The sequence below is a fragment of the Xylona heveae genome (assembly GCF_001619985.1).
Source record: "Xylona heveae TC161 unplaced genomic scaffold L228scaffold_15, whole genome shotgun sequence".
In the NCBI taxonomy this organism is placed as follows: Eukaryota; Fungi; Ascomycota; class Xylonomycetes; order Xylonales; family Xylonaceae; genus Xylona; species Xylona heveae.
Genome location: NW_017264207.1, coordinates 385131 through 411760, shown reverse-complemented (window position 1 = coordinate 411760; position 26630 = coordinate 385131). Strand labels below are relative to the sequence as shown.

The following is a 26630-nucleotide window of genomic DNA, read 5'->3' as shown; positions in this document are numbered from 1 at the left end:
AGAACTCCGATGCTCTTGAGTGGACGCTATCGGCAGCGCTTCGCTGCGTTGCGGATCATGACACTACAAACCAACCAACGTTTACCAACTCGCGCAGCTTCCGCGGGGCACACCGACAAACCCCAAGCAACTTACGCTATTGTCAGCAATTCTATGCAGGAATGCTCGAGATAAACTCTCGAGTCCCTAGTCAGCATAAAGAATGAGCGGCGGAATTGAGGCCGTATACATCTTTGACCAGCATAAGTAATTTACCCAAGCCATCTCAGTCGTGTTGTTCCCTGGCGCTTGCAGATGAAACTGACTGATTCAAGTAACCCAATCCTCGAGCATGTCTACTACTCCAGGCCATTGGCAGCTCGAGATATTCTTCCTTTGTATCTTGCTCATCCCGAGCCTCGCCCGCCTTTAATATACCTTCCAAACACCAACCCGCCCACACTGGTCTTCTCCTTAATTCATGATCAGCTTCTCTTCATCTCGCCCGCTTCCGTTGATACCGAGCCGCTTTTAGTACTGGAATTCCTTCATAGGGTTGTTGATGTCCTTGAGGAATTTCTTGGTGCGCCATTACTAGCCTCTAAGATTGAAGGGGCTTATGATGTTGTCGCGCAGTTGTTTCTGGAGATGTGTGACGCGGGTACGGTCTGCAATACTGAACCAAATGCCCTGAGAGACTTTGTGGATGTGCCTGGCTGGGTGGGAAAGCTTTTAGGGGGTGTCGGCCTTCCTGTGTATGTCTTGGACCTTCGTGTGTTATGCTGTTCAACTATTGACAGTTATTGTTATCCTCAGTTCCTCCCCCGCGCTTGGGTCCTCATCAGGGAGCTTGTCGCTGCAAAGGCAGCACGGTCTTGCTCCCTCTTCGACGTCAACTCCGGCGCTCCCTTGGCGCCGTTCAAATGTGCGACATACATCCAATGAAATATATGTCGATATCGTTGAGACCCTTTCCGTGATTCTCGCCCCTTCCGGGCGGCCCCTCTCAGCCTTCGCCAACGGCAGTATTGCTTGCACAGCAAAGGTATCTGGCGTGCCTGACCTGTTACTCACTCTGACAGCACCTGGTGGAAAGGCAGGGTTGGACAAGACCCTTGAACTTCCCGTCTTTCATCCCTGCGTTAGATTAGCCAGGTGGAGAGAACAACCAGGTGTACTGAGCTTCGTACCGCCCGATGGCCGTTTCATGCTTGCTGGATACGAGGTCGATCTTCTGCCAAATACAACTGGCAAAGGAATGAACAGTGCTTCCAGTCTACATTTACCCGCCTCGGTTGAGATGAAGACATCTTTAGGTCTGAATGGGGCTGATTTCGAAGCGCGACTGCTCCTGTCTACAAACTTCCCCAGCTCCGCAACTGCGGGCTCGCTCGGCGCTGGAGCTAGAGGCGGCGGTATCAGCTCACGCCTAGGAAATTCCTCTCCGGCATTTGGCGGTTCTTCTAATCAACCCCTTTTAGAAGCCATCGTTGTGACCATCCCAATACCTTCTAGTGTTCGCAACCTTACTGATCTCCGCGCAAGCCGTGGCGAGGCACATTATTCGCCTGGAGACAAGGCGGTTGAATGGCGAGTCTCCGCCAAAGAAGCCGTCCTGCCAAACGGAACAGGCGGTGCCACACTTCGTTGCACCGTTGTCGGGCCACTCAGCGAGGACGACGACAATGATCTAGATAGCGGCTTCCGTTTAACCGCAGATACGGTTGATTACAATGAGGATACTTATCAGACTTCTTCTCTGGCCAACGCAACAGATAATGCTGCGTCTTCCAAGCAAAATGAGCAGCGCGATCTGAGGCGAATACAGCTGAACAAGACACTTATGCCTTCTTCCGCTGCTGTCTCATTTACCGTCAAAGGCTGGTTGCCAAGCGGTATCAGAGTGGACAGTCTTGTTATAAATACGAGAACGAGCAAAGGGCTTGGAGAGGGCGTAAAGCCTTACAAGGGTGTGAAATATTTGACTGTCAGCAAACAAGGTGTCGAAACTCGTTGTTGATGAGTTGTAGGTCTCCTCTTGTAGGACTGGTTGCATTTAGATGGGCGTTTTAGGGAATCTCAAATTGGTTGAGATTTTGACAAGGTGGAGTCCTGGCATTCCATGTATGCTCTTTTCCATATTACGTTCTTAGCATTTCATACCACACCATCCACAGTTTATTTGTAAATTAATACATGATAAGTCACTAAAATACTACGCAGCGATATTTGCTGCAGTATACTTGCTTGTTTACATTCTGCCCTGTTGAAGTCATCGGGTTTATCTAAATTAAGTGAAGGAGCTTCGCTGACTAACCAATGGACCCTTGCGCTTAGCGGCGCGTCTCCCGGAAACCGCGTCTCAGAATAAAGAAACAAGTGTTATAAACGATTAAGCTCTGGGCGCGGGAAAACATTACCATTGGAAATAATCGATAGAAAAAGGACACCGGCTAACTTTCGAACCTGCGACCTGCAAGTCCTCCTGAGTCGCGACCCTGGTCGCACTAGAATCCCTGCGTCAGCGAATCCGTCGTACCCACAACACAATCATGGCTGATAATCTTCACAATGCACCGATAGTGCTAGACAATGGCAGTGGAACAATTCGCGCAGGTTTTGCTGGAGATGACCTTCCGAAATGCTATTTCCCATCGTTTGTTGGCCGACCTAAGCATCCAAGAGTGTTGGCGGGAGCTCTGGAGGGTGATGTTTTCATCGGGCAAAGAGCTCAGGAGCTCCGAGGTCTGCTGAAGATCAGATACCCTTTGGAGCACGGAATCGTGACAGACTGGGACGATATGGAACGGATATGGCAATACGTCTATTCAGAAGAGTTAAAGACGTTGAGTGAAGAGGTATGGGCAGTGCGGTGACATGGAGATTGTTCAAGGCCTTTACGATGCTGAACGCTCAGAGAGACCATCAAAAAATGCTGACGAGAATCTTTGGCGCTCCATTTAGCACCCTGTTTTGCTTACCGAACCTCCATTGAATCCTCGCACGAATCGTGATACTGCTGCGCAGATCCTCTTTGAAACGTTCAACGTTCCTGCACTCTTTACTTCGATTCAAGCCATTCTCTCCCTCTATGCATCTGGCCGAACAACTGGGATTGTTCTCGACTCTGGAGACGGAGTGTCACATGCAGTACCGGTGTACGAGGGTTTTGCTGTACCAAGCGCCATTAGACGCATTGACATCGCTGGAAGGGATGTCACTGAACATCTACAGACATTGTTGCGCAAGAGTGGCTACGTCTTTCACACAAGCGCTGAAAAAGAAGTTGTTCGCATGATAAAGGAGAAGACCGGATATGTGGCTTTGGATCCAAAGAAGGAGGAGAAAGAATGGCTGGGCAGCAGTTCAAGAGCTGAGAATAAAACGGTTGAATACAGCCTGCCGGATGGAAACAAATTAAAGGTGCGTTCTCCGACCACGCGTTTGATTTTTTGCGGGTCACATGGCACTGACTATGAATGCAGATTGGAGCTGAAAGGTTCCGCGCACCGGAAATCCTGTTTGATCCGGAACTGATTGGCCTTGAATATCCTGGCATCCACCAAATCGTAGTCGACTCAATCAATCGGACAGACATGGACCTCCGAAAGGCCCTGTATGGAAATATTGTGTTGTCCGGCGGTTCGACTTTAACCAAGGGTTTTGGCGATAGATTGCTCCACGAAATTCAACGTTTGGCGGTGAAAGATATGCGTATCAAGATTTTTGCACCGCCAGAGAGAAAGTATAGCACATGGATCGGTGGAAGCATTCTAGCAGGATTGAGCACATTTAGAAAGGTATGCAACCCAGCTAGGTTTCCCGATCTTCATCGTGAATTGAGCTTGTATGCTGACGTTTCTTGTAGATGTGGGTTAGTATCGATGACTGGCACGAGAATCCTGACATCATTCACACTAAGTTTACGTGATTGCGGAGCACATCGATCACTGCCTCCAAAAAAAGCCATGAGAATCACGACATTCATACCTAGCGAATTGAATTCTTTTTACACGACATGCAACTTCGGCGGCATCTGCATAATTTCTTTCCGGAACCATCGCGCCCTGCATTTCCCAGGCTTGTCCATGTTCACGCGAGTTATTATATCAAGCAATCTCCTTTATTTGTGACGAGCTTGAGCGACTTTGTATTCTATTATAGGTGTCTCATATGCGCCTTTTCATTACCTTTTTGTCATTTCGATCATCTAGACCCATGCAGGAGTCCTGGCGCAAGGGGACGTTCCGTAATTCTTTCTTTGTCATCTCTTGAGCCAAACCCGCACAAATTGATTGAGTAGGGTCACCTCCTATGATGTGCTGGTGTGGCGTCCTTGGCTGCATGTCTGCAGTGAAAGTGGCTGCTTAGAGACAAAGTGTCTCTCTCGAAGCGCCAACACAGCCGAATGCACCCTTTCCCAACTGCACAAAACGCATCCTGTACATACATAACTTCTTCTATTCCAGTCATGTCAGCTCATTGCTTTGCTTCTTGCAGGATTAGCAAGCTCCAGTCCTGGGAATTACCAGGTAGTAGTATTTTCATTCGGCATTCTCTGCAGTTGCCTCACTCAATTCCGAATTCGATCATTTATAATTGAGGGGTCCCATGCCACATTAATTTATGGTGAATTTACGCGCTCGTTCTTGATCTTATCTTAGGCACCATTTTCTATACTCTGTCTTTGAGACAATCTTTTACTTTTCATGAAACAGAGTATCTGGCCGTGTACCAATTGTACATTTTGTGTTTTTGAGTTAACGTCACCGGTTTGTTCACGCTTTTTACGAGAGGTTGAGGCAGATAAACAAGCTCCGGGGAGCTGCTTCGCTTAAAAAACGGACGAGGACACAGCGGGGTCTTTACCTTCCAGCAGCCGCTTCTGCATGAAACCGAGCTTTAGGGGCCTGCGGACCTCGGTTCGATTGGTTCGTGAGCGAGCTTACCGTAGTGGGCCTCGCAGTTTACGGAGTTCTCTGCTTCTGTCAACGCAAGTAGCCGGTCATCATGTTTTGCTGATCTTGTGATCATTGAATTAAATACAATTGCGGACTTCGATTTTTGTTATTCAAGTATCTTAGTCAGGTTCACCTTAACGTTCTTGTGGTGGTTTTCCGCGACGACACGATCCTGTTGGAAGCACCGCGTCTCAGTATTGAGCAATGGATTCTGCAGAGGATCTGGTATATACCCCAGCCGAGAACATTCCCCGCATCGCGAGTGAGAAGAGGGCATTCTTCAATACCCACAAGACCAAGTCGATTGAGTATAGGCTTGTGCAGCTGCGAAAGCTGTACTGGGGGTGAGTATATGTGTTTTCGTTATTTGCGGTTATTTGTGATATCCTCTTTTCGAGATATGGGGATTCGTGCTCTATATATTTGGTTTACAGAGAGAGTGGTGTCGAGTATGTTTTGTGTTTGCATGTGGCTATTGATGGTTTCATTGTTGATTTTCTGTTTCTGCTCTTCATTGTCTGTCAATTTATCACGGTCCCACTCCTCGGCGTGGAAGGATTTGCATGGCTTGATCTTTTGATATGAGTTTTCACCTTTCATGGCGCGTATAAGTGTATATCAAGTATATGCCACAAGACTAATCTACAATAGCATCAAGGACAATGAAGAGGCATTAATCAAAGCCCTTCAGCAAGATTTGGGCAAGCCGCCCTTCGAAGCGCTGATCATGGAAATTGGCTGGTGCGCTGGCGATGCCCTGTTTACTAGCAACAAGTTGAGAGAATGGGCAAAGGATGAAAAGGCACCGGATATCCCATTGCTGAACGCGCCATTGTGTCCGAAAATCAGAAAGGTGCCTTTGGGATCTGTCTTGATCCTGGGGTATGCAACATCATCATGCCATAGATTAGCACTTCGAAGACACTTGCTAATAATTCATCAGAGCATTCAATTTTCCACTTCTGTTGAGTATAGGACCACTTATCGGCGCAATTGCTGCTGGAAATACTGCTGTGCTTAAGCCCAGCGAAAATGCCCCGGCCACAGCAATTGTGATGGAAAGGATTGTCTCCGGTTACCTCGACCCTTCCGCGTACACTGTGGTTCAGGGAGGCGTAGCTGAATCAACAGTGCTCTTGGACCAAAAATGGGACAAGATATTCTACACTGGTGGCGCTAGCGTTGCAAAGATCATCGCAAAGAAAGCTGCGGAAACCCTGACACCAGTCACTCTGGAGCTTGGCGGCAAAAATCCAGCAATTGTGACGAAGAATGCAGATATAAGAATTGCGGCGCGGCGGTTACTCTGGGGCAAGATTGTCAATGCCGGCCAAGTTTGCATCTCTCAGAATTACACACTCGTCGACAAAGAGGTTCTTCCCACGTTCATTAGTGAACTCAAGGCTACTTATGCGGAGTTCTTCCCGCATGGTGTCAAGGCGTCTACCGACTATGCGCGAATCGTCAACGAGCGACACTTTCAGCGGATCAAGGCCATGCTCGACAATACCAAAGGCAAGATTCTCTTGGGAGGTGCAACGGACGAATCGGAGAGATTCATTGAGCCCACAGTGGTTCAAGTGGATGATGTCAACGATTCCTTGATCACCGAGGAGAGCTTCGGTCCCTTAATCCCGATATTGCCGGTCAACGACGTGGACGAGGCCATTCGTATTATCAACCAGGTGCAGGACACGCCGCTGGGATTGTACCCTTTCGGAACCAAGACGGAGACAGAAAAGAGTAAGTGGAACAATGACAACAGATTCTGCTTGCATTGTTTTAGGAAAGTGATCGCGCTAACATGGTTCAGTACTCTTGGAAACTCGATCTGGAGGAGCATCTGTAAACGAGTAAGTTTGAACAGATCCGAAAAAGATGCGCAGCCGTTCCCCCGCGCATTGCCTTTTGCTGACGTGCATATCCAAGTGCGTATTTCCACGGCTCCATCCCCACACTCGAATTTGGCGGGGTCGGCGAATCGGGACAGGGTTCGTACCGCGGGAAAGCTAGCTTCGACTGTTTCTCGCATCGGCGGAGTATTACGACAACTCCGACCTGGCTCGAGTCAGTGCTGAGCCTCCGGTATCCGCCATACGCGGGCAAGCTTGAGAAGTTAGCACTGCTCGGCGGTGAGCGTCCGAATTTCGATCGAGACGGACAAGTTCAGATCAGTCTCCTTACGAGGATTCTGGCTCTCGGTGCTAAGAGCTTGCAGGGAGGCATTATCAGGTACTTGTTGATTATCATTGGTAAGTGAGACGGGATGAAAGAGGATCTACGGGGGCAGTGGTTCAAGCATTGCAGGGAGGCTAATTCAATCGCAGCGGCCGTTGCAGCAAAAAAGTACCTGAATCAGACGGGAAATTGAAAAGGCGGGGGCGGAATGATATCCGAAGGAGCAGTTACGTCTGTTTTGTACACTGGCTCAAATGCCCAACCCCTCGTATTCTCTCAACGCTTTCTCACCAGAGTGTCCCGAGAAAGCTTTTACGTATGTACTTTATGAATTGGAAAAACCAAGACTTGTGTGATTTTGATCCAATTGGAATTTCATTATTGAACGCATGTCACTGATGAAAAAGCAGACTGGCGTCCACGCTGTATGCAGAAACAATATTTGGGTAATGCTTGTTTCTTTTTCCTTTTGTCCATTTTTGACCAATGAGAATAGTGCCCCATATTGCGTGGTGCTTTTCTCTGCGTACAGTGGTAAACGTGGTACGTCAGGCAAAGAAGCATCTGGATCGTGGCAGAAACGCCACCATTGTCGTCCTTGCGGGCGTCATGACCCCATAAAAAGGGTTGGCAGCCTCGTCACGCATCACACTCTCACCTTCCCCCTTATTTTCCGTCCGCAAGGGGCATAGAGGAAATGAGGTTCAAGCCAAGACAAACCCAGCCTCATCGTGCATGGAATAGTAATGATGAGGAAATGGCAAGAGGGAAAAGTCAGGGCCGTATGGCCTGGCTGGGGGGAGGGAGCATTTTGCGGGGAAGCGCGTCCGCCTTCCATGTGTCGGATAGCGCTGAGCCTAAATGGGGGCAAAAAGAAATGGCAACCTTGCGGGGAGCGCCCAAGGGCCCGCTTGTCCTGTCAACGACCAAGGTTCGCAGCAAAAGTGTGACTTACGTAAACATGTCACGCATCCTCGGCGGGTAAAAAGCTTGACTGAATAGGAAAGAGTGCGGATTCACGTTACATAATGAAGGCTTTATTGGCGATTTCCCGTTCCTTCCGCGGAAACTGGTTGAGAGAGAAATTTCGTATTATTTTGAGAGATCTTCGGTGATACATTACATTGTGCCGTAGCATTTTTGGGTCTTTATTGATTTTAAGATTGATCAACCAATAAATTTGGATGACTGATTGCAACATACGAGGGCTGGATTTTGCGAAAATTTGCACGTTATGGCGCGACCCTTTTTGTTTTCCGAGCTTCCCGTCGGGGACCCGTTTGAGTCGTTGGCGGACGAGTCATCCTGGTCGACCGGATTTTCATTACCCCCAGGAAACTCAACCCTGACCAGACTCCACTTCCCAAGGTGTGTGCGTGTGTGCCTGGCGGTGGCTGCCCCGGGGATGCCAGCATCATCCATCAGCACGTACCACCACAACCAAGGAACCCGCTTGTCGTCGGCGTTTGTGGGCGACTGGACACGACTCGTGTACAAAGTAGTGTGGCAATAATTCCAGGTAAGGAGAAGTAGAAAAGTGACGCGGGGCCGGGTCAGGTGTGCAGGATGTTAGAGCGGCAAGTGATCCGAGCAAATGGCACTCGTGGTACGCATATGTGTATAGGCTGGTAGTTTCAAAGCAATTATTATAGTATTGGGGGAGAACAATGAAATTACACAAAAGAGAGCATTTGGACTGGACTGGACTGGACTGGGCTAGGGTGGCTCAATTGGCGGTGTCGGCAGAGTACAGCGGGTGTGGGATCTTTCCAGGTCTTTAATGGAAGGTTCAGAAGGATGTTTAGTTACAGTGTTACCTGATTACAGTTAAAGGATGCAGCGAGAAGAGCGGGAGACAAGAGAGTGGGAGAGAGAAAAAGAGAGAAAGAAAAGGATATTCAGGTACCAGCACGAGCCAGAATGCACGTCATTAAACTCAATTCAGCCTAGCTCCTAGCTGCTTTTATGCTCGAGAACAAGTCCAGAGTCCCGTGGTGGTTCAACTCGAAACTTTTTCTCATTTCACCGTCTTTGATTCCTTTACGGGGAGTAACTTTGTACTTCCTCCCCTCATCTATTTCTTTTTTGATCGAGATGGGCCAAGGTTACCCAATGGCGGGGACCAGGAGTAAATAATAGTGTGAAGAGTTTTGCTTTTCATTACCATATTAAACTCATTTGACCCCACAAAAAAGATGGGATGACTAAAGACGGATGAGTTGAAGAATGGACTAAAGTCGGCCGAGGGAGAGCCCATATGGGTTGGATTATTGGTGCTCAGTGGTTCTTTGCTGGGTATTCGGGGTAAGTTGCTACTCCCGTACTCCGTATAGAGCTGCCAAGAACGGGGCAGCCCACATTTCTAGTTACGTCAACGTTTGGGTGGTGCCTTTGGTGCCTTTGGTTAAGGTCCGTTCGTCTTTGCAAGTTTTGCATGGCTCGACTGCCGTTAACTGCAAAGTCTCTCATTTTACTTCCTCTGCGTGACCTCCCTTTTTACCCAACGCTGCCGTTAACTGCATAGCGACCTTCAGTTAACGGCATCGTGACCTGGACGAAGCCTCTGACTTGTGCACTTGGGGGAGAAAATTGCACCATAGAAGCGTGCAATGGCAGGACCCGCACACAATCCCCATTTCCTGGGTCCCCTAATTCTCCCCTCTCTCTTTCATTCCAGGTTGACCCCCCTACCACTCTTTGACGCTTTCCTGGGGTCTTTTCTATAAAAACCCTTGGAGCCGCGTATTGTGACGCGAAATAAAATTTGACAGGCCCTAGCCTTGGCTACTGGATCTTACTCCTTAATACAAAGCTATACTTTTATTCTCCTTCTCTCTTGCAAATATTGAGACGAGAACCTTTTCACTATATCAATACAATATTTCACCTTGATATTCTTTTGTTGCCTGTGGGAGAACCTTATACCTATCCCGGATATAACCCTCCACAGCCGCCACCCACATACACACAAACACATATACAACAAAGCCCTTTCAACCACCTTCAACATCTTTTGATTTACTTGTTTTTTGCTTGCTCTACTATTTAGGGAAAGCAAATCCAGCGGAGCAAACATACACACATCCACATACAAGTAAAACCATCTACTACTGGCACGGACAATATCACACATCCCGACACCCATCATCCATCGTCCAGAAGAAGAAGAAAGAATGACATTCAAGTTGATTGAGCCGCACCCTTCGGTGCCCAAGTCCAACTACGTCCACTCTGGTCGCGGTGGCGCCGGCAATATTGTGCACATTGATGCAAAAGAAGCAACCGATCCGCACTCGGCCTCGGGCCCTGCCTCGCGCATCGCCCTGAGCCAGCCCGCCACCGGCTCCGTCTTTGCCTCTGGTCGCGGTGGCGCCGGCAACATGCACCAGCAGACCGAGCGTGCTCTGTTCAGCTTCGACGAGGAACTCCAGCGCCAGCAGACCATCTCCGAGCGCGCCGCTCCCGTCTACCACATCGGCCGCGGCGGCGCGGGCAACACCGTCGACGAGATGCGTCCCCGTGCCAGCCGCAGCAGCACCAGCTCTGCCGTCAGCAATACCAGCTCCAAGCGCCGCGGAAGCAGCGGCAGTCGCAGAAGCAGCAGCGATGGCGGCGTCTGGGCACGTCTCGGCCGGACATTTTCTTCCGGATAGGTTAACCCAAGCGCGGTGGGGAGGAAGTCCGAATTAAAGACGAAGAATTATAGACTGAAGCATTACAACTTCATTCTCTCTATCTCTCTCTTCTTCTCATTCTCGTCTTAGGACGGATACCTCGTTCGGTGGATCTCTGGATCTCTGTATCCTGTCCGATCTCTTACCTTGAGCTTGGCATATCCGTCTCTCGTTTAGGGACGTTGTATGGACTGCATCATCGAAAGAGCAGATACTTTCTCTCTATTCTTCAACATTCGATTCTCTCATAATCTTTTTTTATCAATATTCGGTACTTTTCGCTTTTCGCTTTTCGCTATCACGGATCGGTTTTCATTCTTGGTTCGGCAAACACACGGGAACACAACAAAAGTTATTTGCTTTTTTTCAATTGCTCTCTCTCTCGTGAGCATACTTACGAATTCCCTTTATGGACAAGTTCATCTTTTTTACGCTTTACGGCCTCTCAACTCTTGCTGTGCTCTTCTTTTTTTTTTTTTTTCTCTTCTTTTATATCTTCTTTATTATCTTCGACCAATGTTTCTTTCCTTTTCTTTTACTATGCTTTTCTTCATCATCGATACAACCAGCGGCGGAGTGAATTACACCTGGAGTCAAAACGAATCGGAGTGGGAGTGGGAGCGGATGGAGTTTTACATTATTTTCTTTTGCACCATCATATTGCTGCTTCAGCTTCAGCTTCGCTCATCATACTTATACCCATCGCATATTGCTCATCACTCATGAGTCTCTTGTCTCCACTAGTTTTCAAATTCTACCCGACGGTGAGGGCATGCCTTTCGTGGCCTTTATCATATTTTTTTTATTTTTCTTTTATTTACATTTTTTTTTCTTTTCCATCTCATGTCTTCTTTGCATGTCATGCTATCACTGGCTTTCATCTACCTGTAGGGTTCCTGGCATGAACAGCTTCGACGCGGGTCACACGGCGGTCTTTTTTTTTTTTTTTCTTTCTTTGCTGTGTGTGTGTTGTCATTGAAATACATGTAACATATCTACCTTACCTTACCTTGGCTGCTAGCTGCTAGCTGCTAGCCGTGGCTATGGCCCGTATCTTAGCTTCATGACTCAGAACCAGAATCAGAATAAGAATCAGAATCATGGCACACTTTTACCCATTTTTTTTTTTTAATCTTTTATCATCTTTTATTGTCTTTTATTGTCATTTCACTGTGACTGTAGACTTTGTCCTGTCTCTCGAGTCTTGTATAATTGTGCAGAGCCACAGGCAGCAGGCTCTTATTCTGTTGTTTGTATATTTCTGTATTTGTATATTTGTGCAGTTGGACATTTAGACCTGTGAACCCAGTTCATGCTGCATCCACTTATCCATAGAATCATAGAGTCATAGAACCATAAGTCATGAGACTCACGAGTCACAATATGCAATACAGCCTAGCTTCTCCTTTGGGCATATACATGCAAGGATATACATGCCACAGGTAACACTGTTGCAGAGTCATGGACTCACAGGACTGTCAGACTGTTAGTAATTCATCATATCTGGATTCCATACACAGTAGGAATGAGGCCTGCATAGAAAGAAGTGTTTGAAACATTTAGCTATTTCATGTGGGTTTATAGTGTCGTGAAGACTTTTTCATACGTCGAAGCTAACTCTTATTCTCAACTCTACAAAATATAATAGAACAAAGCAAAGTAACAAACAAAAAAATATATTGAGAAAAATAGAAAGACAAATGAACAGAAAGATGTAAGGCAATTATTAGTTCCACTGTGAATCAATCACCAAAAAGAATTTCAATTGCAATCCACATGAAGAAAATACAATCAATCTACAAAAAAATAAAAAATAAGAAACAAAAACGATTAAGGTCCACTGACAGTGGAAGGAAAAAATGCAAAAAGAAACTCCGAAGAGTTAGTGATTTGACTTTGGCGCTGCCCGGAATCGAACCGGGATTGGAACGGCGCTGTGAATCCACAACGTTACGTGCTACCATTACACCACAGCACCTTGTTGTTGAAAGCGAGCTACTTTTTGGAGTATATGACCCACAAAACCTTGCACACGATTACACTTATTCTGGGCACTTGTGCTAGTAGTGCCCATCGAGAAAGTATCGATACTTTGACGAGTCCGCAGAATTCGATTTTCCGTGGACTATTTACCACTTGACGTACCAAGGCCAGGGAACTAGAAGTACTGTACCTTAATCTGAGCCTTACAAACCAGAAGCCCAACGTGGCACAAAGGAAGGCCGTGCGACTTGTAGCGGACAGAGACCGCCAGGGCCGCGGAATAACGAAGTATTATCATCCCAAAATCAAAGATATCGATAAGGCTCAAAAATGGGGTCTCGTTCGGAGTAGTCTCCGCGGAAGAGATGGAATCTCGGCCCCTTTAATCCATAAACACCAGGGTCCTGCGGTGCAGATAAAGCGAGCTTATTTATATTCCTTGCAACCCGCGACCTGTAAATCGTGGGGCCTTGGGCGTAAGCGCAAGCTTTATAGCTTCTCCGGGTATATATGACAGTGTGACAGCAGCACATTTGGGACAGTTAGGACGACATACAGATACGAACGTACTGGTTGGAGTCACTTCTAAAAACTGACAAATTCCTGCTTGAATTATTAAAGAAACGCATTGTACAGCGTGGTAGCACACCCTCTTATTGCCCCACAGCTGACACTTGCTCCCGCCTTGAGAGCTGGAGGCCTGATAGCCGCAGCCGCGTGATACAGAGGAGCTGGCGAAGCATCCGCTCCACGGCACCGCACCTTTTCATCTGGAGCTTTGTTCATTCCTTCTTTGATTTCATCTTAAAACCTTTTGCGACTGTCATTTTATATCGCCTGGCAAGGTGTTAGCTGCGCGGACACTGTTTTGAGTCCTCTGATAGTACCTCCTTCCGCCCCACCCAGTGTGTATACACTGCCAACGGCAAAGTCATAGCTTTTGATTTCGGTCAATATTCGCTCTATACCGCCAAGATGATATTCACACAAAACATCCGGCGGCTGCATCGGTATAATGTGTCTACTTTCCGATCATCTCCATTAGCAGAGATCTCAGGCTCGCTCGGCGATCTTGGCACATTGCTCCCACTCCTCATTGCCCTGACAATATCGGGGTCTATCAAGTTTCCGCCCTCGTTGGTCGTGGGTGGACTGGCAAATATTCTCACCGGTGTTTTTTTCGGAGTTCCTCTACCTGTGCAGCCGATGAAAGCAATTGCCGCTGTAGCCCTCTCGCGATCATTTAGCGTTGGCGAGACTCAAGCGGCGGGGATTTTCATGGGCATTGCTGTTGGCGTGCTCAGTTTGACGGGTCTTCTGAAATGGCTTGCCTCGGTCGTACCAATCCCCGTGGTCAAGGGTATTCAGGTCGGAGCTGGGCTGTCCTTGATTCTCTCGGCCGGTAGCTCTCTGTTGCAGCCCCTGGGATGGACATCTCCGAGCTGGGCGGACAATTTACTCTGGGCTCTATTTGCATTTGTCTTTCTACTCTTTGCATCCATGTTCCCGCGCACGCCATATGCGCTTTTGATAACAGTGCTTGGGCTGGTATTGGGAATTATCCTTACTGCTAAGGCGTCTCCTGGCGGCACTGGACAAATTGCGCCGCTCCCCGGCTTTGTCTCTGCGCCTCACGCAAAGGACTGGAAAGAAGGAATACTATACGCAGGCATCGGCCAACTTCCTCTGACTGTTCTCAATTCTATCATTGCGGTCAGTTATCTCGCCGCAGAACTCCTTCCCGAAGTCCCCGTCCCTTCGACGACGCATATTGGATGGAGTGTAGCCCTGATCAATCTGATCGGACCGTGGTTCGGAGCTATGCCGCTCTGCCATGGTTCTGGCGGGCTCGCGGCACAGTATCGATTTGGTGCGCGGTCAGGGGCAAGCGTCATCTTTCTTGGTGTGATCAAAGTAATTCTTGGACTGGCAGCGGGAGATTGGCTGGTGAACTTGTTGAAACGATTTCCGCACGCTCTTCTCGGGATCATGGTCGTCGCGGCGGGACTTGAGCTTACCAAGGTTGGAGAGAGCTTGAACAACACGGCAAGTGATCTGTGGGAAAATGCCGAAGTGAACGAGGAGGATAGCGGTGAAGGCCAAAAGCATTTTCGAGAGCCAGATCAAGAGGAGCGCAGACAACGATGGGCGGTCATGATGATGACCGTGGGAGGAATGCTCACTTTTAGAAATGACGCTGTTGGCTTCATTGCTGGAATGCTTTGCCATGCGACGCTGAATGCGCCCATTTGGTGGAGGAACCGGAAAGCAAAAAGGACGGGTGCGCTGCGAGTTTGACTTTGGAAGATGTAATAGGTTGAAACGATGTCAACGACCGCTTCTATTATTGTACTAAGCAAATAATATTTTTTAAAAGTTGATTAAAAGAGAGTTCCAGCTACCGTCAGTATTTTCATATCCCCTCTAGTGTACAAAAGGTGTGAGTTTCCATAAGCCAATAACGCCGAATGCGCCGCAGCTGGTGATAAAACGAAAGGAATTCTAAACTCTTTCGCTGACCCAGATGGCCGCTCTGCATCCCCGTCGAATAACCTGGCTTAGCAATTCATGGCCATGTGCCAACTTTGCATCATTTTCAACGGCATGGTCGAGATGCTCTAGTTCCTCGTCTCGAAATCTTCTGATGACTTGCACCAGCTCGCGGATTTCCTCACCGACTTCCTCGCCATTGTCTTCCATCTCCTTCATCCACGCGAGAAATTCTCTGACCTGACCATTGTAATGATCGCCAATCTCTGTCTCGACAGCCTCTGTGCATGCCATGGCTGCCTCTCGTCCCATCACTGCAGTGGACCATCCCAAAACCGTGGCGGCGGCCTGCCATATGGGATACATTGCTGTCGGCCGAATGCGATGCTTGGCAAGAAGTTCATTAAATGTGGAGAAATGAACCACCTCCTGATCATACATGTGCTTCATGAGTGTTCGTAATTGGGGATGCGACTTGACTATTAGAGGGGTTTGTGCCGTGTAAATTAACGTTGCCGCGAGCTCTCCAGCTTGATTCACGCGTAGCTACAAATAATTTAATATTAGATTCTATCGCTTTTCATGAATAAAAAGATTGGAAGCTTACAGCACTGTCCAAGAATTTCCTCTGCTCTTGGGACAATGGCTGTTTTTGCTTGGGCAAAGATTCTTGCCCAGCCTCCGCCGAGCTGGCAGAAGTCGCAATGGAAGCATTTTGGCTGAATGGAAACACCCCTCGAACTGATGTAGGAAAGTATCGAAGCTGGCAATTGAAGTTTGTTGTTGGCTTGCCATGCAGGCCACGCCGAAGAGCAGGAGCAAAGCTCATGGTCGATCAGATAACTAATCGAAGCCGGGGTAGCTGCAGGTCGATCAAACGAGGAAAGGGTTTATTATTGTAGATTGTTATAGAGTCAATCGATTCACCAAGTAGCCGAATCTAGAATGTTTGATTCGCGCTTTTCTAATGAATCGGAATATTAATGCCGTGGTATTTTCCTATTCATTGAAAAGCTCCTATCTTCAATAATCATATTGTCCAGGCGTCATGAACCCGATTGTCGGACGATTCGGAGGTTACCGGGAAAGCCTTTCCCTTCTTGATGAAAATACGTGTAAATACTTATCTTTTTGGTAATTACAACTCAAAAGTCTTTCCCGTGCACTTTGCCATGCAGCCATCCCCAAATGACGCTTGGCCCAATCGGTTGACCAGGACGTTCACGCTGCGCAACTTCCTCTCAACTCCTTTCCCACTGGCCTCGAAAGTAACCTACCAGAAATCATCGCCTATACTTTGACACACGCGAAAACGGACGGTTTTCGTATTTTTCCCTTAAAACCTTGCATTGTCTTGTGTGCAGGCATTCGATCGGCGAGCAAGCGTTGATTTAACAAAGAGCCCGCTTCCTCGCGGCCGCAGCCTGTTATCCGTTGGAACGAACGAATTGAACTTGAGAGGAGGAAAATTCTTTCAGCATGTCTGATCTCGACGCTGAGCTGCTTGCCCTCGCTGGCGGGGACAGTTCGTCTGAAGATGAAGGAGTTAAGATCACTGGTAGAAGCGTCAAGTCCTCATCGCCCGCTTCTCCGCGCAGTCCGGCTGGTCCGAGCAAGCAAGATTCCTCGAGTAGAGCGGGTGTAGGACGAAGAAAGTCCGCAAACGCTGGCAAAAGGGGGGGCCGGAAAAGCAAGCGAGAGGATTCCGATGAGGAGGAAGAGGGCGAAGCGTCAGTGAATTCATTCACATATCCATCCATTTAGGGAAGGAGCGACTGACTTTGTTTTCGCAGCTCGTCGCGCGCGTCCTCGCCTGACTCCCTTCAATCTGCTTCCATGTCCGAATCCGAATCCGAGTCTGAAGCATACCCTGACCAAGACGACATCATCTTCCCTCTTGAGCAAAAGTACTACTCCGAGGCAGATAAAGCAGAAATCATGAACCTGCCAGAGATTGAGCGCGAGCAGATCCTCGCCGAGCGAGCTCAGGTCCTTGAGCGCAAGCTGCAAGATCAGCACCTTAGGCGCCTTTTACAAGCCAGAGAAAAGACTGAGGCCAAAGCCGCTGATAAAAAGAAACGCAAGGCGGCGAGAGCCGATTTGGACGAGAGCCAGAGAAAGAGTACTCGACAGAAGACCACTATCGGCGGCCGTAAAGTCGGAGAGAGTTCAGGAGCCCTGGAAGAGTATAAGCGTCAGCGTGAGCAGAGGGGTATCCACAATGAACAGAGGCGACGTGACGATGATGGGGCTGCTGGCGCTCGCAAGAGACGTGGTTCTTCCGCTCGTAGCTCAGATAAAGACGCTGATGGCGAGAGTGTCGAGTGGGATGACGAGAGATCCAGCGCTGGTGGCCGTCGCCGATCCTTGTCTGCTATTAAAGACGAGGGGCCAGCGGAGCTTCGAGACTTTGAGCGTGTTCGTGTGGGAAGAACCAACTTCGGCAAAGTCTGCTTGACCCCTGGTTTTGAAGCTGCCATCACTGGTTGTTTTGTCAGAACCAACGTCGGTCCAGATAAGTCGACCGGAGAAAACGTCTACAGGATGGCGCAAGTCAAAGGTTAGCTTTCAATATGGAAGATACCGCATAGTTCTATCTGGCCGCTAACAAACTCTCCCTAGGCTTTACCACAGGCAAACCTTATGCTTTGGAAGGCGGAAATGGAAAGTCCTTTGTTACTGAGCAGTACGCCATCCTCACTATTGGCAAGTCACAGAGAGATTGGCCCTTCCTCGCTTGCTCTGATGCGCAGTTTTCTGAGGTGTGTTTGTGTCCCGTTGTTAGATTGGAACCGTCTGTGATTGACTCTTGCTCTAGGCCGAGCTTGAACGATACAAGAAAACTCTGCTTGCTGAATCCTTCACAATTCCCACCAAGTCCTTTCTCAACAAAAAAATTGATGACATCAATTCTTTACTCAACCATCGCTGGACTGATGAGGAGATTTCTGAGAAGCTTCGTCGCTCCGGTGCTACAAAGAGTCGATTCGCCGTACTGGAGCGCAACGCCATCATCAATAGGAGGAGAGAGGCTGTAGCGCGTGAAGATGAAGCTGCGATTGCGCAGTGTGACGCTGAACTCCAGGCACTTGAGGGTCCCAAGCTTGCCTTTGGCACCAGCCTCATCAAACCTACCCCCAAACCAACTGGCCCCAGTCAGCAAGAACGGCTTGCGGCACTCAATCGTGCTAATCGCAAAGCTAATACAGAGGACATTCGCCGTGCCCAGCTTGCCGAGCGCCGCGCAGAAGCCCGCCAGAGAGCTGCTGTCGCTCGTGGAGAGGCGCTGGCAAATCCATTCGCACGTGTCAAGACCAGGGCTAAGATTATGTATGATGTTAATGAAGCGGCGACTCCTCCAGATCGGAGCAAAACCAATACCCCGCTTAATGCTAACGGAGGCAATATTCCGAAGCCAGCAAACAATATTCCGAAGAATGGTCATTACGAAACCGTCAACGGGAAGAAAGTTTGGAGACCACTTACAGATGATGAAGTCATTGCTTCGTTTGATCTCGGTATTGACATTGACATCTGATTTGCTCACGTCGAACTGAGATTCTGTTTGCAAGTCTCATATCGGATTCGATTCTCTGGTCCCGAAGTCAAAGACCAAGAGTGCTTTTCAAGGACACGCACTTCCGTTACATGCCTGAATACTTTTGTGCATTCTTACGCTTTTACTAAAGTCCACTCGCATTGAGGGTTCATTCTCACAGATTGAGTGGCAACTTGAAATATCTGGGAAACTGGCGCTCACAGGCTATGTCTTTCGATTTCTTCATCGATTGTTACCGCTTTGTGCTTCGTTTTCGCTGAAAACGTGTTATGGTATCAAACGAAGCGGGACACTTATGCGTCACAAATGTCCGACCATTGCCTGATTTTCTTTTCCAAGCATTCTTCTTCTGCATTTTTAGGATTACCAGCGGTTCTGCATATGTTTTTATAGGAGATTTGGGGTCGCAAGGGAAGCAAAAGGGAAAGCATGGATTTTCAATGTACTTCACCTTGTTTGCCTGGCTTTTATGGCAGGCTACTCACGTCAGTCTTCTCTCGGCACACCCCATAAGTTACGTTATTCCACTTGCTGTGCCATGAAATGCACAGAAGATTACTGCGCTCATACTGGATATTACTACCAATACGGCGCCACATGTTCTTCAACGAGCGACAAGCTCCTTTTCACTGCACTGCTTTCTCGTGCAGGCTCATCACTGTGTCTTTATTTTACTCGATCACTTATTTAAGGGTAATGGCACAATAAAAGAATTTTTAAAGCTTTAACAGTGATGCTCTTGCGTAGGCTTGTCTGATCGTTACATGGACGTAGAGATTTGTGCAGTGCATTAGTTAAGCATAATGTGATGGAAGAACAGCGTTGTTAAGTTTTGCAAGGCACGGGACTAAGGGTGAAAAGACCTGTTATCAAAAATTATAATTTGCTTGGAGTGTGTACATCTTGAATCATGTCCACCATCGTAAAGAGATACTCTATCATAAATAATGCACGTGGAGTTGAGTCTTTCCTTGACACCTTGGCACGAAATATGATCTGCGAAGGGTAAGGGGTACGCGATCGCGTCTGGAGGGACGCGATAGTTTATCCGACGCGACCGCGTCCACCTGGAGGTCACCAACCTGTGTTACACCAAACAGATGCAATACACTTCCTCAATTCGTTTTGATTAAAAGTCATACTATTACATGAACACTCGAATGATCTTTACGGAAATGTTTGAAAAGTGAATAGAGTCAAATTGATGTTCTATTTTAGAAATATACCCTTTTACCCTCTCGTCCCTTCTGAGGGAGCCACCGACCACGTCGCTTTCGTCAAGCTCAGCAAAACATTAATCCGGCAACATGGAAAGATCTCGTTCATCTTCTCCATGGGGCTCCCCAGAGGTGCCAGAAAATCAACAATCGCCACGGATAGCCCCTGGTGAACTTACTCCTAGGAGCAAAATCAAGGCTTTGTTGGCGAACTTTGACGATGACGAGCAGGGATCTGATGACGACGGATCCAGTCGTGCAAGAGAAAGGTTACGAGCGGCAATTGCAACACGGAATGAAGAGAATACGAGGGCCTCTAACAAGCTCGACAAACAATCGACTTCTGCCACGAAGCATACCACAACCGGCTCAGATGAAGAGGATAGCGACGATGATGTGGCTTTACGACCTAGAGGCAGATTGGCTGCACGTATGATGGCTTCTAAAGCAGATAAGGAGCAGGAGAAGAGTGATGGACACCAGAATGATGAGGCAAACTCTCCCGGGAAAAAGCGGCTTGGCGGACGTTTGGTTTTAAGAAAAGCCGTGGACTCCCCCAAAACTAGTCCTCGTACTGCTGAGCAGAGTAGTCATCAGGGACAAGAAGCCGAGATTGGTGATCAGGATGTTTCTAGTCCTGCATCGCAGGAGCCAAGGACGAAACCTGTTCGGAGCTTATTTGGACCATTTGAGGAAGAGCAGGCGCCCCCGTCTGAGACCGTGGAGGTAGTCGGGGAGAATCCAACACTACGAGTTGACAATGATGCGAGTGGCTCGGACTCAGACCTGCCTGATGAACCCCAGAACAATGCACGACTGTTGGCTTTGGTCGCTCGGAAGCGGGAAGAGCGAGCAGCCAAGGAGGCTGAAGCTGCCCGTGCAAGAGAAGAACGCGAAGCCCGACTCAAAGAAGCGCAGCAATTAGATTCGGGATCGGAGTCCGGATCCGACAAGGAAACTGGTAGAAGGTTGACGCAACAAGCGCGACCCACGAGGAAGGCAAGCAAGAAGGCTCTTGAAGATATGCATCGCGAGACGCAGCGGATGAGTCGAAATATGCAGTTAGCCCACGAAGCAAGGACGAAGAAAAAGATTACAAAAGAAAGCCTTTTTGCAAGATTCAACTTCCGTGGAAACCCCGCGTCCTCTACTACTCCGACAGAGGAGGCGCAGAACAAAGGATCGATCAGCGATAATGCTGCTACAACATCTGGAAGCAGTTCTGCACCGACGTCTGATGTGGAGCATGCTGCAGGAAAAGACACGCCTCCAACGAGTCCAATCCTGCCCGAAAACAGTTCAGCAGAAAAGGACAACACGGAGGGAAAGTCTCTCGAGACTGTCGATTCTGCCCCTTCAATTGCTAATGATATAGCTGGAACGAATGATGAGAACGAAGACAGGGATGGACCGACTTTGGAGGATTTACTTTCCCAGCCCATCCGGAAAATCGACAAAGGCAAAGGAAAAGCCACCGAAGCTGTTGCTCAGTCAGGAGCTCAAAAAAGAACGGAAATCACAGGCACCAAGTCAAAAAGGAATTCAAGCAACGTGCAATCATTCAATTTCCGGTTGCCGGACTTCTCCAGAGTCGCAATTGGCAATGATTCTGACAGTGATTTGGAAATCGTTCCGGCCAAGTCGAAAAATCTATCAGTGTTTGATCGTGTCAAGCCCCAGGAAAAGCAAGATACGCGTTCATATATCAAGCTGCGTGCGCTTGCTCACCTTACCTCTCCGGGTAGAAAAAGGCGAAACGAGGGGCCTTCCATGAACCCAGCCCAACTTCAAGCGACGCTGCAGCAACGGGCAAGGCAGCAGGCTGCGAAACAGCGCGAGGAGAGGATTCAGGAACTACGACAAAGAGGCATCATAATCCAGACTGCGGAAGAGCGAGACCAAGCGCAGATGGAGGTTGAAGACTTGGTAGAGAAAGCTCGACGAGAGGCCGAGGAGATTATGAAACGAGAAAAGGAAGCTGCGAAGGAAGAGAAACGACGAGCCGGTATCGATGTTTCCGAAGACGACGAAGAGGATGGCGATTGGGAGGGTGAATCAGATGAAGGAGAAGCGGGAGATACTGATGGCGACGATGAGGAAGAAGACGTTGAGCAATTTGGATCAGAAAATGAAGGAGAAGATGACGAGGGAAATGAAATGGAGCTACAACAAAAGGCTGACGGCGCTGGATTGATTGACGGCGAGGCGGCAGAGGAAGAGGAGCCCTCGATGGATGAGGATGAATCAGCAGAATTTTCGGTGGCTCCACAGCAGCCCCCCCAGAGAAAATCCCGAAATTTGCGCGTCATCTCTGACGACGAAGATGAAGACGATGATGCAAACGGGCAAGTTCAGGAGGAATCTTCGTCTATGCAGCAAAAGGGTTTGCCGCCAACCAACGTTTCTGCGATCCCGGGACTAGCCGGCATGAAAGATGCCCCAATGTCTTTGACGCAGATGTTTCAAGGAACCATGGCGGCGAGTGAAACACAGGATCCCAGCATGAGCAAACAGGAGAACCTGGACGAGATTGATATGGAGCAAGACTCCTTAGCCTTCCTACGGCAAATGCCCGGCAATGAGCCCTCAGAACTTCGTTCTTTTATAGAAGGAGGGTCACAGGATATTGTAAGGGACAGCCAAGGTTATTCTCAACAAGATGAAATCACATTACACTACTCGCAATCGCATACCTACGCCAATGGTTCAAACGACTTATCACAAACCATTCCCGCGACTCAACTTTCCGAGATACCCGATCCAACCCAGGATGTCGGGCTCCGAATGAATTCTTTAGTCCAGAATCGCCATGGATTTGAAGAGGATCCACCGTCAACTGTCGCGACCGTTATCGTATCGCCCAAGAATGAGATGAAGAGAAGAGGCCGTCTTCGACGTCGCGGAGTTGACCGTGAGGCTTTATTGTCCGACGTCGAGGAAGAGGCTACAGCCACTGAGACCGCAGCTACAGAGCAAGGAGATTTTGAGATTTCTGCAAACGCGTTTGACATCTTACGAAACGGTGCCAGGAAACCCCAGAGTACCCCGTTTGACAGAGAAAAAAGCAAAGCAAAAGCGATGGTCGAGGAACAAGCCGAAGAATCAGAGGACGAATACGCCGGACTTGGAGGGGCGAGCGATGACGAAAATGCTAGCGAGGACGATGAGGAAGTCCGTCAAATGATTGATGAAGGTGACGTAGAGGTCAAAGAGAGAGAATTGGCTGCTCTCCATGCGTAAGTTTTCTCTCTACTTGCCTGACAGCTTACCCGTTATTGCCTGTACATTTTTCAGACCGATGGATTTCACTGACACGGCTGTGATTTACAGAGACAAGGAGCGTGCGAATGATGAAAAGCAAGTCAAGAAGCTGTTCCGAGATATCACGACCGGTATGCTTCGTCGCAAACGGGGCGCAGATCTCGATCTTTCAGACTCGGATGACGATGGGGAGGCTCAACGACGAAGGAAGCGGAGAGAGTTTGCCAAGATGAGAAAGGCCTTGCTCGCAGACGAGAACGTAGGCAAAATTGGTAAGTTGATTTCTTGCGTATTCTTCTCGTAGCTATCCTTGCTCCTCGGTTTAATCAAATGCTGGAGTCCATTGGTGGGAACGTCTGACTGACAATCATTATCAGCTGAGAACCCCAGGAAATTGGCGTTCCTCCGCGCCATTGAGGACCGCGATGAAGAAGAGGGAACCGGTTTCCTCGACCAAACTGAGGATGACTGGCTGATGCCGCACATATCACAGTCACAATCTCAATCTCAGGATCCGCTAGACACACAGGTGCAGCCCGCTGAGTCTGTGACCGTTGCAACAAGCAACAACGATAACAGCATCGGAAAGCGGAAGCGCTCCATAGACGAGACAGAAGGCAATGAGGAAAACCGTCCGCCTCCTCATATGCGTCAGCACGCCACCAAAGCTTTGTCCAAATCAAAGCGGCCCTCTACGCTCGCCGAGATCCGGCAATCTGTCGCTTTCCTTACCGAAGCACCAAACGCTCCAGCACACGCCCCTGATTCCGAGTCCGATGAAGAGAGACCGGAATCTGACGAAATTGACAGAGTCGAAGATAGCCAACTAAGCATGATGGCAACTGCTGTAGATGCAGGCGCAGACGCTGAAAACAATATTCAAACCACCACATGGACCACAACTACCTCCAAGCCCAACGCTCGTGATCCGTTTGCTAGCCGCCGAACTACCCGCTCTCACGCAATCATTGATCGCATCTCTCTCCGGCGCGCCGCAAGCTCAAATGCCTCTTCTGCTGGCGGCAAAATGGCCTTTCACGATCCTTCTGCAACTGGGTCATCCTCCGCAACCGGCTTTCCTTTCCGTGTCCCTAGTCTCGTGCGGCGCGCTACATCAAATCTGAGCGCTGCATCGCTGAATAGCAGCGGCCAGAATGCATCTCCTACCGGCGTTGTCGTTGCTCGGGAGCGGCAAGCCGGTGGAGATAGTACAGACTCGATTGTCAAACGCGGCGGCACTAAGAAGAGCAGTATCAATTATCATCAAAACGCGCGCGCGAAAGAAAGAGAAAGTGAGCGTACAAGGGCCATACGAAAGAGCGATAAGAAGAGAGAAGCAGGCCGGATCAGGCTTGCTAGTGAGCGTGGCGGTCTTTTGGGAATGATTGGTGGTGGCGGCTCTTTTGACTAATGGGTTTGTTGGTTATGGCCCTTTTTTTTTAATGAATTGTTGTTGATTCTTCAGCGGTAGCATGTATTTCACTCATGCTCTTGCGCCCGCCTTATTTTTATGGGTCTGGTTTACTTTTATGTTCTTTCCTCTCATGGCCATGGCAGCAGTACTCTTGGCAACCCGGCGCATTTCGGGGATTGGTGTTATTTTCACTCAAAGACATTTGTTCTGTTTCATAGCGTATTAGCATGCATTCTGAACAGCCTGACATTAAATGAGCGAGGTACTAGAACATGACTTTCTTCTTAACTTCTATATCACTTATGCTTCATCGTGATTCTCATCTCTTGTACATCCATAGTCAATGCTCCTGTGATGGAACTCTACCTCTGTTGAGATTTCTAAACGAAGAGCACTACCATCTTTATCCAAACCCCCGTATTGTAACCTCACCTACTGTGCAAAGCGATGGAACTTATCCTCTGTAAGAAAGAATGAAAGCAATGTGACTTTTTCCAAGCCAAGTGTCCATTGCTTCCTCACTTACATTCTACATCATCCAGCAAACATAAAGCATCTACCATGGGTTATGACTCTAGGTTTGATGGCCTTTTCAGAATATAATTTTGCTGACTACGCCTGTTTATTTTTATTTTCTTCTTTTCTTCTTTTTTACCTCATTTTTCCTATATTCTCTTTCCTTTTACTTTGTGTTTATTTTTTTTTTGTTTCATTTCATTTATATGCTTCTTTCTTTCTTTTATTCCCGCCCCCCTACCTTTATTCTCTTATTTTCTTTCTATCTTTTTCTTTTTCTATCCTCTCTAGCGTGATACACTCTCTAAACATACATCCAAGGTAAAAAAAAAATATGTCCGCTGTAATAATCATCCAGATCCCCGAGTCCTGAATATTTTGACCCGTCCTGGACCTTGGTAGATTCGTCGATCGTCAAAATGTACTTGAAAAAGGGCCCGTAACGTCCAGCTAGATTCATAAAACACTTTAAGGAAAAATGAATCCTGTGTTCTAGCCCGGGTGGCACAATTGGTTAGCGCGTGAGACTTTTAAGTCTTGTCTTCTTCTTGTTCTCGAGGAGGGGGAAAGTCAATAGGGAATCTCAAGGTTGCGAGTTCGATCCTCGCCTCGGGCGGTGATATTTCTTTTTTTCTTTTTCCTTTTTGTTTATTATCATATCTTTTTTTCTTGGTTCACTTTATGTCCTTTTTTTAAAACCTCTTCTTTCTTTCAGTTTTTTTCTTTGTCTTTCTTGGCTATTTTGGCTTTTTGATAAAAGGTCCATTTTCGTTTTCTTTTCGGCGTTCTGACCTTTGGCTTTTGGCTTTCGAGAAAAGGTACTGTATGAAGTACTCTAGGAGTTTAATACTATTAGACTTTAGTATAAGTAAGGTGTATATGCTCCGTTATCAGTTTTATTTTGATCCATGTTTTTTTGTTTGGCTGGGATGCGGTAGGGAGATTCGAAGTCTGAGGTCCGAGGTCTGAGGTTCAAGGTTTGAAGTTCGAGGTTCAAAGGGCAATAGGTCACTTGTAATTAGGGTTGGTGATATGTCTTCAGGGAACAAGGTAGTCACTAGTGAAAGGGGGGAAACCACGGGTAGAAAGAAAGAGGAGGTTTGGTACGAGAATTGTCGGAGTCGGAGTGGCAGAGTGCTGCAGCCAAGGTGAATTTGCCAAAGGCAAGTTTGAAGTTTGAACCTGGACTGTACTGTATCGACTGCCGTACAACTGACAAAAGATGATGAATCAAGTGAGGTATTCTACGGGGTTGATGTATTGAATTGGCTGCAAACGAAGGGAAAAAAAAAGGGAGTTGGGATAGACAGAAAAAAAAAGGTGATTGGTCAGGATCAGCATATTATCAGTAACTCGAAAACGAGATTCTCTTCAACAATCAACAATCGGAAATTTTGG

General features: G+C 48.0%; 10 protein-coding genes and 2 non-coding genes across 12 annotated transcripts; 10 read left to right on the top strand and 2 right to left on the bottom strand.

The window, feature by feature from the left end:
- Positions 1-85: 85 nt before the first annotated feature.
- L228DRAFT_286285 (clathrin adaptor, mu subunit) lies at positions 86-2154 on the top strand. Its single transcript, XM_018336432.1, has 3 exons — positions 86-246; positions 315-734; positions 796-2154. The coding sequence occupies exons 1-3, from the start codon at positions 203-205 to the stop codon at positions 1997-1999; spliced, it is 1668 nt and encodes a 555-aa protein (XP_018184614.1). The 5' UTR covers positions 86-202; the 3' UTR covers positions 2000-2154.
- Positions 2155-2531: 377 nt separating this feature from the next.
- Positions 2532-3910, top strand: L228DRAFT_215478 (actin-like protein; the record flags this gene model as incomplete). The annotated part of the gene is made up of 4 exons (XM_018330084.1): positions 2532-2837; positions 2944-3402; positions 3465-3779; positions 3848-3910. 4 exons carry the CDS (start codon positions 2532-2534, stop codon positions 3908-3910), a joined length of 1143 nt encoding a protein of 380 aa, XP_018184613.1.
- A 1060-nt stretch (positions 3911-4970) lies between these two features.
- L228DRAFT_251618 (aldehyde dehydrogenase) lies at positions 4971-7543 on the top strand. Its single transcript, XM_018333597.1, has 6 exons — positions 4971-5284; positions 5592-5822; positions 5884-6683; positions 6754-6793; positions 6870-7192; positions 7268-7543. Exons 1-6 carry the CDS (start codon positions 5145-5147, stop codon positions 7309-7311), a joined length of 1578 nt encoding a protein of 525 aa, XP_018184612.1. The 5' UTR covers positions 4971-5144; the 3' UTR covers positions 7312-7543.
- A 2748-nt stretch (positions 7544-10291) lies between these two features.
- On the top strand, positions 10292-10771 carry L228DRAFT_271680 (hypothetical protein; the record flags this gene model as incomplete). Its single annotated transcript, XM_018335559.1, has 1 exon — positions 10292-10771. The coding sequence occupies one exon, from the start codon at positions 10292-10294 to the stop codon at positions 10769-10771; it is 480 nt and encodes a 159-aa protein (XP_018184611.1).
- Positions 10772-10875: 104 nt separating this feature from the next.
- Positions 10876-11705, top strand: L228DRAFT_53192 (hypothetical protein). The gene has a single exon (XM_018336684.1). It carries the CDS (start codon positions 10979-10981, stop codon positions 11516-11518), a length of 540 nt encoding a protein of 179 aa, XP_018184610.1. The 5' UTR covers positions 10876-10978; the 3' UTR covers positions 11519-11705.
- A 984-nt stretch (positions 11706-12689) lies between these two features.
- On the bottom strand, positions 12690-12770 carry L228DRAFT_t141. The gene has a single exon. It is a non-coding gene; the product is annotated as a tRNA-His (tRNA).
- Positions 12771-13326: 556 nt separating this feature from the next.
- On the top strand, positions 13327-15139 carry L228DRAFT_251615 (sulfate transporter-like protein). Its single transcript, XM_018333596.1, has one exon. The coding sequence runs from the start codon at positions 13751-13753 to the stop codon at positions 15071-15073; it is 1323 nt and encodes a 440-aa protein (XP_018184609.1). The 5' UTR covers positions 13327-13750; the 3' UTR covers positions 15074-15139.
- Positions 15033-16310, bottom strand: L228DRAFT_53169 (COQ7-domain-containing protein). Its single transcript, XM_018336683.1, has 2 exons — positions 15873-16310; positions 15033-15811 (listed from the first exon to the last, which is right to left on the bottom strand). Exons 1-2 carry the CDS (start codon positions 16092-16094, stop codon positions 15278-15280), a joined length of 756 nt encoding a protein of 251 aa, XP_018184608.1. The 5' UTR covers positions 16095-16310; the 3' UTR covers positions 15033-15277.
- A 460-nt stretch (positions 16311-16770) lies between these two features.
- Positions 16771-18948, top strand: L228DRAFT_53161 (plus-3-domain-containing protein). Its single transcript, XM_018336682.1, has 4 exons — positions 16771-16999; positions 17059-17825; positions 17888-18027; positions 18084-18948. The coding sequence occupies exons 1-4, from the start codon at positions 16974-16976 to the stop codon at positions 18801-18803; spliced, it is 1653 nt and encodes a 550-aa protein (XP_018184607.1). The 5' UTR covers positions 16771-16973; the 3' UTR covers positions 18804-18948.
- Positions 18949-20090: 1142 nt separating this feature from the next.
- L228DRAFT_264165 (hypothetical protein) lies at positions 20091-24980 on the top strand. Its single transcript, XM_018334551.1, has 3 exons — positions 20091-23277; positions 23372-23574; positions 23680-24980. Exons 1-3 carry the CDS (start codon positions 20132-20134, stop codon positions 24711-24713), a joined length of 4383 nt encoding a protein of 1460 aa, XP_018184606.1. The 5' UTR covers positions 20091-20131; the 3' UTR covers positions 24714-24980.
- A 259-nt stretch (positions 24981-25239) lies between these two features.
- Positions 25240-25609, top strand: L228DRAFT_53140 (hypothetical protein). The gene has a single exon (XM_018336681.1). The coding sequence runs from the start codon at positions 25285-25287 to the stop codon at positions 25555-25557; it is 273 nt and encodes a 90-aa protein (XP_018184605.1). The 5' UTR covers positions 25240-25284; the 3' UTR covers positions 25558-25609.
- Positions 25610-25727: 118 nt separating this feature from the next.
- Positions 25728-25848, top strand: L228DRAFT_t144. The gene has a single exon. It is a non-coding gene; the product is annotated as a tRNA-Lys (tRNA).
- Positions 25849-26630: the final 782 nt, after the last annotated feature.

Coding starts and splice junctions, on each gene's coding strand:
- L228DRAFT_286285 (XM_018336432.1), top strand. CDS start 203: ATGAGCGGCGGAATTGAGGCCGTATACATCTTTGACCAGCATAA. Junction 247..314: donor TACATCTTTGACCAGCATAA/GTAATTTACCCA, acceptor GACTGATTCAAG/TAACCCAATCCTCGAGCATG. Junction 735..795: donor GGGGGTGTCGGCCTTCCTGT/GTATGTCTTGGA, acceptor TGTTATCCTCAG/TTCCTCCCCCGCGCTTGGGT.
- L228DRAFT_251618 (XM_018333597.1), top strand. CDS start 5,145: ATGGATTCTGCAGAGGATCTGGTATATACCCCAGCCGAGAACATTCCC. Junction 5,285..5,591: donor CTGCGAAAGCTGTACTGGGG/GTGAGTATATGT, acceptor AATCTACAATAG/CATCAAGGACAATGAAGAGG. Junction 7,193..7,267: donor GTACTTGTTGATTATCATTG/GTAAGTGAGACG, acceptor ATTCAATCGCAG/CGGCCGTTGCAGCAAAAAAG.
- L228DRAFT_53192 (XM_018336684.1), top strand. CDS start 10,979: ATGGACTGCATCATCGAAAGAGCAGATACTTTCTCTCTATTCTTCAAC.
- L228DRAFT_251615 (XM_018333596.1), top strand. CDS start 13,751: ATGATATTCACACAAAACATCCGGCGGCTGCATCGGTATAATGTGTCT.
- L228DRAFT_53169 (XM_018336683.1), bottom strand. CDS start 16,094: ATGAGCTTTGCTCCTGCTCTTCGGCGTGGCCTGCATGGCAAGCCAACA. Junction 15,812..15,872: donor GGAAATTCTTGGACAGTGCT/GTAAGCTTCCAA, acceptor AATTATTTGTAG/CTACGCGTGAATCAAGCTGG.
- L228DRAFT_53161 (XM_018336682.1), top strand. CDS start 16,974: ATGAGGAGGAAGAGGGCGAAGCGTCA. Junction 17,000..17,058: donor AGGAAGAGGGCGAAGCGTCA/GTGAATTCATTC, acceptor TTGTTTTCGCAG/CTCGTCGCGCGCGTCCTCGC. Junction 17,826..17,887: donor CAGGATGGCGCAAGTCAAAG/GTTAGCTTTCAA, acceptor AACTCTCCCTAG/GCTTTACCACAGGCAAACCT.
- L228DRAFT_264165 (XM_018334551.1), top strand. CDS start 20,132: ATGGAAAGATCTCGTTCATCTTCTCCATGGGGCTCCCCAGAGGTGCCA. Junction 23,278..23,371: donor GAATTGGCTGCTCTCCATGC/GTAAGTTTTCTC, acceptor TGTGATTTACAG/AGACAAGGAGCGTGCGAATG. Junction 23,575..23,679: donor CGAGAACGTAGGCAAAATTG/GTAAGTTGATTT, acceptor AATCATTATCAG/CTGAGAACCCCAGGAAATTG.
- L228DRAFT_53140 (XM_018336681.1), top strand. CDS start 25,285: ATGACTCTAGGTTTGATGGCCTTTTCAGAATATAATTTTGCTGACTAC.